A 9,702-nucleotide genomic window follows, 5' to 3' on the forward strand; every position below is an offset into this window, starting at 1 on the left:
CGGCTCTTGGTCCACACGCATCACACAGGACAGCCCCAAACTAGGGCATCTCCGGGTGTTTGGCTGCGTTGCCTACGCTCACATTCCAGATGCTCAGCGCCAGTTGATCACGACTGGATGATGGATTTGTATGCCGGACGTCTAGACAACTCGATTCAATAGAGCAGCACATCATTTCCTGGACGGCGATCATCACAGCCACCAAGCCCGATCAAGAAACAAGGCTATCTATACAGAAAGCAATGAAATACACTCATTTGGTCTTGTTGACTTGCTTTGCTCGCTAGGCTCGCCGAGTTGAATTATTTCTACCTTGAATTTTAAGATTCGAAATGATTCTTGACTATGCAAGGGTTTTTAGGGGAATGGCGTTGTTTTGTGCGTGTCAATGTTTCTCTTACAAAAGGTTAAGGAGCTGGTTTTTCTTCATTAGACTTGGTATTAATGTTTTTCTTGTAAACTCTTGGCTAAATTATCATCTTAACCAAATTTGGTATTATTTTCTTTTACAAGGTATGTGCTAATGTTCCGAATGAAGCTCCGGAGATGGCACTAATGGAAATATGATTGATGGTCAAATAAAACAATAAAATTAACCTTTTTAGTTAGTAGTCAAGCAATTCTTAATTTCAACAAGTATTTTTATTTACAAATGAGTAATGTGTGTTGCAACTTGTCCAGCCAGAACATATACTGTAAAAGCTATGTTGTAATTTATCATATTTTCTGCTTTTTGAGCTTAATAATAAATCAGTATGCCATGGTTTATTATAAAATATTCCTATAGTTAATAATCCATTATCTAAAGAAACAAATCCCCCATGAAAGTAAAGATTACATTCGTTCCATATAATATTATAAGCCTCAATTATGTCATCCAAAATATTTGGGTAATATGATTCAATAGTAAAAGACACAACTATGTTGTGGTTGAAAATAAATCGTCTATTGCCAATATTCTTTTGACGGACAAATTCTAAAATCTGATATTTAAAATCACAAACCCCTTGTTGTGTGAAATACTGACTTGTATATCCTGTAATACAACCTTTCATGAATTCAGAGCTCATTCCCGATACTTTATTAACCATTAAAGAAACTGTTACTATGAATAATTTTGTTATCATTTTTAACACTAAATCTCAGCCTTGCAATATATAAATAGTGTTGTTAAGAATAGTAATTCAACATTTGGCACAAAATTGTAATTGCTTCGTCGAGAAGAATAACACGGCCTAAAGTGTGCTGTAGTGCTCCATTCCCTGGAGTGATACTATTGCTGCCAAGCCATATTTCACCTTTTCAAATATTAGAGCTCTTCCATTCAAACTTTTGCCGTTCACAAATTCCTGAATCATTGACTGTTGACCGTTTACTTTTATTTTGTCATCTCTTCTGTTCCTTGTAAATGTCTGATATCAACACGAAGGCCGAAGAACTGGTCTCTACATTTTTCATGGCTTGGAAAGCAATGGTTCCAGTCGATGCATTCTTCCACTTCCACGACGAGCTAAGAACGCTCGTCCACAGTGGATCACTCGCCTCGCAAGGAATGCTCTTCGCCATAGCCACCGCCTCGTCCAGTCGATCAGCTCTTCCCAGCAAATCCACCAAACAAGTGAAATGCTTCACGTCTGGAGCAACCCCGTGCTCCAAAACCATGGCCTGGAAGTAATCCTTGGCTCGATCGACCAGGCCGGCGTGGCTACACAGCACTAGCATCGCCAGGAACGTCACTCCATTCGGCCGGATTGGAGTTTCACCGCTGCAAAGCCTCTCGAACGCTTCAAACGCCTGCTTGCTATCACCCTGCCGGCTATACCCATCGATGAGAGCGTTCCAGGAAACGATGTCTCTTCTCTTGCCTCCGATCCACTCGAAAACTCTGCGAGCGTCCGCCATGCTTCCACACTTCCCGTAGAAATCCACCAAGCTGTTGCAGACCATCGTATCCTTCTCGCGGATGCCGGCGCTGGAAATCTCTGCCTCCACTTTCCTGCCGGCCTCTAGAGCTCCCAAGCTTCCGCAAGCCTTGAGCACCGCGACGTAAGTTATAGCATCCGGAGTGAAGCCTTCCCGTTTCATTCGAGAGTAGAGCTCGAGAGCTGCGTCGGCCTGGCCACTCTCCGTGCTTCCCAGAATGAGAGAGTTCCACGACACTGTGTTTCGCTGCTCCATCTTCTCAAAGACACCGCGAGCCTCGGCCAAGCTTCCACACCTCGCGTACATGTCGACTAAAGCGCTTGCTACGAAGATCTGCTGTTCGTTTCTGGTTGTGGCAGCATCGAAGTGAATGCCCCGGCCTTTCTCCAAGCACTGTGTCCTGTTGTTCTCGTCCCCCTCTGCCAAGCTCACGCAGGCCTTGAGTGCTGCGAGTATAGTGACGTGATTCACCGGACAGCCTTCTTCTTTCATTCTTGTGTAGAGATCTAAAGCCAGCTTTCCTTCACCGGTCTCAGCATAGCCTAGAATCATCTCACTCCACGAGAGCTGGTCCTTGTGATGGATGGCTGAGAAAACTCTGCTAGCGTCTTCCATGCTCCCACACTGAGCATAAGCATGCACGAGACAGTTTGCGACGAAAGCGTGTAGATCATGGCTCGTTGATTGAGTAGCTAGAGTGTGTATGGCTTTGCTTCTTGACAAGCTCGCCACCTTCACCACTTTCCCGTTGACAAGAGTGCCTGCTTCGCTCTGCGCCAAGCACACACAAGCCTTGAGTGCTGCGAGAAAGGTTACGTGGTTTGGAGCACAGGTACCTTCTTCTCGCATCCTAGCAAACAGCTCCAGAGCTTTCTCGCCTTCGCCACCCTCTGCATAGCCGAGAATAATAGAGTTCCAGGTGACCAGATCGAGACTGCTCATACCTTCAAACACCCCGCGAGCGAGAAGCAAGCAGCCGCATTTGGAGTACAAATCCACGAGCGCGTTTGCAACGAAGACGTGCATCTCTTGAGCGTGTCTAGCCGCTTGAGCGTGAAGGATTCTTCCTCTTCGCAGCGCCTCCATCTTCACAGACCTGTCCGAGGCGATTTCCTTCTCTGCCAGACCAACACAAGCTTTGAGCGCAGCGACAAAGGTGATCGAGTCTGGAGCAATACCTTCGTGTTGCATTCGCGAGTGGAACTCGAGAGCTAGCTCCTCATCCCCGGCGTCCGCAAATCCCAGTATCATCTCGGTCCACGAGACGACACTAAGTTCCTCCATTCTCTCGAAAACAATGCTCGCGTCCACCATGCTCCTGCACGTCGCATACATATCAATCAAAGCATTCGCAACGTAAATGTGTACCTCTCTATCGAGCCTGGCAACCCAAGCATGGATCTCCCTTCCTCTCCTCAAGAACTCGCATGGAACTGGGAAGTTTGTCTCAAGAGCTAGCTTGCCTCGATGATTCTTCTTCGCGAGGCTCGTGCACGCCTTGAGCGCTGCCAGGAACGTTACGTGATTTGCGACGGCGTCGCCATGGCCGTGTTCGCCAGAGAAGAGGCGTCCATAGACTTCTAGAGCCAATTCATCCTCGCCCCTGTCCACGCATCCCAGAATGATACAATTCCACGCCACAACGTTCTTGCTGCGATCCATCCCCTCGAAAACCTGGAATGCCTCGCCCAGGCTGCCGCATCGAGCATACATGTGAACCAGCGTCGTGGCCACGAAGAGATTGGACGCCGCGGCGCCCTGGATCGCATCCCTGTGAATCATCCTGCCATTGTGGAGATCTTTGGCGCTGCCGCAGCATTTGAGCGCCGCGACAATGGCAGCCACGCCCGGCCGGGCTCCCGATCGCTGGGTGTCAAGGTAAATCCTCAGCGCTACCCTGTCCTCGCTACGATTCCGTGCCGGGGCAGGGAGCGGGCGCACTGATTCTCCAGCCCTGCGCATTGAGCGCTAGTTACCTGGATTTTTCCTAGGGTTTATCGAGTTTTCGATGCGGTTCTAGCAGCACGACATCGTTTCCTGGACAGGGATCATCACAGGCTATGCTCACGAGAGCAAAGATGGAGAAGAAACTTTGCTTCTGCGATCAAAGCTTGCAAGACTCTCATGAAAATAAAGCTTGTGAAAATGGAAGTTTGATAAGATCTTCGTCCAGCATCCAAGTTGCCAGACGAGAGTACTGCGTTGTCCAAGGCCTTTGCACCTCGAGCGTGGATCGCCATGGTTCTCTCGAGTAGCTTCATGTCACCCTCTCCTTACGAAGACCTTCCCATTCTCTGAGAGAAAGCTCAAGAACTAGGATTCTTTCCCTCGTCCAGAGCCTTGATCGAGAAGATCCAGGAAAGTTGGGCCGTTTGGATGGCAGCCACGTCTTTGCGTCGGTGAGAACATCCATCCTCGATCTCCTCCATGCAGCCGTTCGTGTAGATGTTGGCCGATGGATCTCCCTGCGCGCATACCTTGGCCGCTAGCAGTGATCGCGCATTTAAATTTGAAGATTCGAAATGAAGCACGCTAAAGTTTAACAATTCTAAGGACGATAGTAAAAGTTAAGAAACACTCATTTCCTGTTAACTTCATCGTACTTTGGTTTCACACCTTCTAGCATTGTTGGCTCTTTCATCCACTTGTAGAGATCACGAAGAGGGGGCATACATTGTTTATTTTCTTCCAGTGCCTCACAATTCTGTTGAAGAATTGTGCCGTAATTTCTAAACATCGGTAAAGAATAGTGATACGAATGTTGTGGCAGTATACTCTTCTCATGAGAGCATGAGAAATCCATCAAAACTACTGGCTATCAAGGACGATGTGTCTTTTATGATTACTGATGATTTACATTGTACATATATAGTTTTGTAGTTTTTAATTGGCAGTGAAGCCATTTTTAATTTCAGCAACTGCTTTCATAGACTTCAGAGAAATGTGTATTACAACTTATCCATCCGGGACATACACTATAAAAGCTACGTAATTTATCCTGTTGTTTGCTTTCATGGCTTAATAAAAAATGTTGTTGATCATATATTTTGATCGACAACAATCCGTTATCTAAAGTAACAAATATTAAAAGCCTCAAACTCCTTGGGTAATATGATTTAACTAGCATTCACATATTCCGCCTAAAATTAAATGTTCTGCTAATATTTTGCATTATAAATTCTAAAATCTCATATTTAAACTCACAAACCTCCTCTTTTTTTTAAAATAGGGAGTCAGAGACCTATTATATTAACTATTAAGAAAATTGTTAAGAAATATTTTTTTAACATTTTTAAGAAATGAAAATAAACTAAATCCCTGAAATATATATATACCTTCCAGGCCTTCTCGACAAAGTAGTCCCATCTCAGTTTCAAACAAATAGTGAGGGCACCAAATGTTGCTATCAATACTATTTATATAGTATTTCATATTGTTAGTGCCTTCCTAATAAGATTTAATGGTTTATATATATCCGGAATAAATGTGAACATTTACAATAAGGGGTTGATTTTAAATATTAGATTTAAGATTTGGCATTAGAGTCATAATATAGATGTGGCTTTTGCTCCTAAATCATATTGCCCAAAGATATAGTTCAGGCTTATAATTTTATAAGGAATGAATGCAATATTTATTTTCAAGAAAGATTTTTTTATTTGGATAATGGATTGTTAACTATAGGAATATATTATAAACTGATTTATTCTTAAGCTCCGAAAACAGAAATATAACTTTTAAAGTAGATGTTCTGGTTGGACAAGTTGAATATACATTTTCATTTGTGAATAAAATACCTCTTGAGATTAAAAACTACTAATTCTTAACAACTCATCTGTGGCAACTGGTTAGATAAGGACAGAATATGCCATCCTAGTGAAAGTGACATCAATTATATTAATGGACTAGGCAGAGTGAAATATGGGGTGAATCTCACAAATTATGACTTTGCTACCCATTTCATATCAGCTCCAAACCCACTTTATCACTGTATGGGCACTTTATGTGCTAGGGGGGAGGTTGGGATTGGTCCCTGCCAAATCTCTTACCACAAATATCTACATATAAAGATGAATTATTTTAATAAACTAAAAACATATTTATTTGAACTAAATATTTGGTATATAGTGTCTGTATAATACCTCTAGTGTAATTATGATTGAATTGAATTAGTGTAACTTTGGTATATAATAAACTGCATAACACTTTAACATGAAGAATTTAAAAAACTCTATTGCAATTGAAAATTATAGTAAGAATAAGAAGAGAGAGATTAAATTTAGTTTATTGATATAAAATTGCCATATTTTTATGTTAAATTTAAAACTATTTTCTGTGTTCTATTTATGATGCTGATTATAATACAAGACACATTATCTATATTAAACCAAACTGTGTTTTAATTTTATGATAATGCTTGAATTAGATATCATCCATATTAAAAAATATTATGTTCCAGTTTCTCTACATTAAAACCTATTTTCTGTGTTCTATTTTTGCTGCTGATTATAATACAAGACACATTATCTATATTAAACCAAATTATGTTTTAATTTTATGATAATGCTTAATAGAATCATATGTCAACTATATTAAAGAAACTATTATGTGTTAGTTTTATATAAGATCTAATAAGCCGCAGCCTTTATCTTTCCAGTTTCATAAATATTCTTAAGAGAATTAGATATCATCCATATTATGTTCCAGTTTCTCTACATTAAAACCTAATATTACATTTTTGTACTACATATAATGCATCATATTATTTATATTAAAAACTCAGAATAATTCTTGAGAAAATCATATGTTATCTACATTTAAAAACCACATTAAGCTTTAGTTTCAGAATATCTATATTAAGAAAATTTTTTGTTTTAGTTGCATAATAGGCTTGATAGAATCAAATGTTGTATATATTAAAAGCTACATAAAAATTAGACTATATGAATAAATTGCTACGTGTTGCATATAAGAACATTTGGTTTGCTTAATTGTAGTGTTATTCTTACTTATTAATCAAATTTATCAAGTAAGATTTATAATTATAAACATACTTGTAATTTATAAACACAGGATTAATGTTATCACATATCAACCATTAAATGATTGAATAAAAAAGAATATACTAGAAAAGGTTTAAAAAAGCTTATAAATTATAAACATGTTTATAAATCATAAATACAAAATTAATCTAAATGAATGACAACTGTTAGATGGTGGAATATCCTAGAATATCTAAGTATATTCTAGATATATTCACTACCCCGACAGGTTTGCTTAAGCAAACCAAAAACCATATATAAAATGAAAATTATATTTTTGGGCACTTGAGATTTATCACAACAGTAAAAGTTAATGTTAGTTTGGTAGAGAATGAAATCACCTGGGACAAGGCTGTGAAGTCAGAGGTAGCAAAGAGAAAGAATACTTCATGCTCAAACAACTAGAAACACTCAAGAAATGAAACTCTTCATTGCCAATACACTCAACTCCAAATGGGGCTGTTTGCTTCTCTGCTTGCCATCTGGTTACCTGGAACATTATAATTCTCAGCCATGCAGAGGGTGAAGGTGAGAAAGCTCTAGATTTTTTTGCTAGGATGCAAGGAGGTACTTGTGCTCCAAACAACATAACCTGTACTCAAGGCTTGTATATGCTTAGCATAGAGTGAAGCAAACACCTTTATCAATAACAAAGTGTTGAAGGTGGCAAGCTTGTCGAGAAGCAAAACCATACATACTCTAGTTACTCAATCAATGACCCATGATCTATTACATGCTTAAGTCACTAACAGTCTAGTGCATGCTTATGCTCAATGTGGGAGCATAAAAGACACTAGTAGAGTTTTCCTGGCCATCCAATGCAATGACTAGCTCTCATGGAGGGATATAATTCTAGGCTATTCCAAGACTAGTGAAGGAAAGTTGGCTTTGAATCTCTACAAGAATTAAGGAAGAAGGCTCCACATCACAATTGTTGACAAGAATGAGTGATAATTGATGGTTAAGGATAATCTTTCGTGACTCATGACCCTCTAGTGACCACACCTCTTCTTCCCGCTATCCTAGATCAAACCTTGATCCAATCTTGAGCCATAACAGCTCTCCAAGCTAGTGAATACACATAGTGCCACTTGATGCCTTTGCTCCAGCATCTCTGGCTAGAGACTCCAGCCTTCTAGTGCACAGCCTTTGCTCCACACTTGTGCCTCTACTCCACAGTGAGATCCTAAAATTGGAAGTCTCCCTCTCATCCTTTAATTGCTCCACTGCTCCCTCTCAAGGTGCTCTACCTCATATTGAAGCCTTGGATTATGCCACTATGACTCACACCAATTGAAGCAAGAGCAAGGATCTTGAGAAGAAACCTTTGTCTTATGTTTGCCCTAAAATGAGCCTACACCAAATGACAGTACTCTTAATAGCTCTTTGCACCATCTCTCCATCATTTCACTATACTCACAAGGCTCTCTCCTTTGGCCAACACTTTTAGATCCTACCCAAGAATCAGAATGCCCTTGGTCACCTAGCATTGTCTCAATGCCTACCCTTCTCCTAGTGCCCGACACCTAATACCTAGACACCTCACTCACCCTTCACCTTTCTCTGTTAGTAGTGTCAACCCTTAACAGAGCCTTACACTCCACAGGTCTTGTTACTCTCTGGCATTGCCTCTAGACAATACGAACACCCAATGTCATACATGTGTTCAACAACATCTAGCAATCTTTGGTGCCTTTGTTGGTATCTAGTGCTTTGCTTAGTGCCTCTAGATAGCAAATACAATACTGTCTAGTGCCCGAGATCATGGTGTTCCAGCTGACAACGTTCCGGGCCTCCAATCTGTTGAAAACACGACGCCCGTCTTCCAAACGTCCACACTTGATATATTGGCAGCATCCAAAACACAAGGCCTCTACCCTCACACCCTACACCATACTCAACATTGTTCCTTGGCATTGCCTTCTTTGGCATTGTCTCTCTATCTCAGCACTCAGTGCCTTTGCCTCAAACTAGGCTCTAGTGCAACCACAATCTAATCATCAACCTCTTTGCCCACTTCTAATTAACCTCCTCCTCACTAGCCTCATGAGAGCCATTGTCCCAAGATTTAGAGCCTTAATGCTTAAATACTATGAAAAGAATGGGAATGACAATGGATGGGCAAAGGATAATCTTTATTATATTACATTGAATATACAAAATAAACCAAGGGTTGTGACTTTTAGCCTATAAAATCTAGAAGTTGGTGAAACATGCCAAAAAAGAGCATATCACCTCAAGAATGTGTGAGCTTAGTAGAGGAGGACAAAACCACTTGAAGAAAGGCTAGAGGACACATATTTTTTTACACCATCGATTTGTAATTAACAAGTAATGAACAGCAGGATAAAGATAGTGTACCTAACGTTGAAAAAGCTCTCCCACGAGGTGCACGCAAGGTTTTAAAAAGAATGAGTGGTGATGTAAGATGATAAGATGGAAAACTCTCCCACGAGGTGCACGCAAGTATGTAAGATGATAAGGTCCCACGAGGTGCACGCAAGGATGTAAGATGATAAGGTCCCACGAGGTGCACGCAAGGTTTTCGAATTTGCTATAAAAAGCAGTGGAAAACGTTCTCTAGAACCCTGCAATTGAGAAGAGCTAACAGGATAGTCAAGAAGCAGCATGAAGGTACTCAAAATGTCACTCATCATGGTTGTGATCGCATGTGCATTGATACAAGCCAATGCGAGCCAACTAAACTTGTACAAGGGAGAGTGGTGTACAGGATCTT

General features: G+C 40.8%; 1 protein-coding gene across 3 annotated transcripts; it reads right to left on the reverse strand.

The window, feature by feature from the left end:
• Positions 1 to 1,299: 1,299 nt before the first annotated feature.
• On the reverse strand, positions 1,300 to 4,064 carry LOC112342051 (pentatricopeptide repeat-containing protein At2g34400-like). 3 transcript variants are annotated; one of them, XM_024663221.1, is made up of 4 exons: positions 3,102 to 4,064; positions 2,868 to 3,041; positions 2,760 to 2,813; positions 2,590 to 2,694 (listed from the first exon to the last, which is right to left on the reverse strand). In XM_024663221.1, exons 1-4 carry the CDS (start codon positions 3,883 to 3,885, stop codon positions 2,594 to 2,596), a joined length of 1,113 nt encoding a protein of 370 aa, XP_024518989.1. In that variant the 5' UTR covers positions 3,886 to 4,064; the 3' UTR covers positions 2,590 to 2,593. The 3 variants fall into 3 exon arrangements, with proteins under 3 accessions (XP_024518987.1, XP_024518989.1, XP_024518988.1); XM_024663220.1 differs by having other exon boundaries at positions 2,760 to 3,041; XM_024663219.1 differs by lacking the exon at positions 3,102 to 4,064 and having other exon boundaries at positions 1,300 to 2,694; positions 2,760 to 2,926.
• Positions 4,065 to 9,702: the final 5,638 nt, after the last annotated feature.

This window comes from Selaginella moellendorffii, unplaced genomic scaffold (assembly GCF_000143415.4).
Source record: "Selaginella moellendorffii unplaced genomic scaffold, v1.0 SELMOscaffold_97, whole genome shotgun sequence".
Taxonomy (NCBI): Eukaryota; Viridiplantae; Streptophyta; class Lycopodiopsida; order Selaginellales; family Selaginellaceae; genus Selaginella; species Selaginella moellendorffii.

Excerpts from the sequence above, each read along its gene's own strand:
- LOC112342051 (XM_024663219.1), bottom strand. The coding sequence starts at position 2,819 with ATGCAGAGGGTGGCGAAGGCGAGAAAGCTCTGGAGCTGTTTGCTAGGA. Across the intron at positions 2,695-2,759 it reads TGCTAGGATGCGAGAAGAAG|AGCGAAGCAGGCACTCTTGT; the intron begins GTACCTGTGCTC and ends TGCTTGGCGCAG.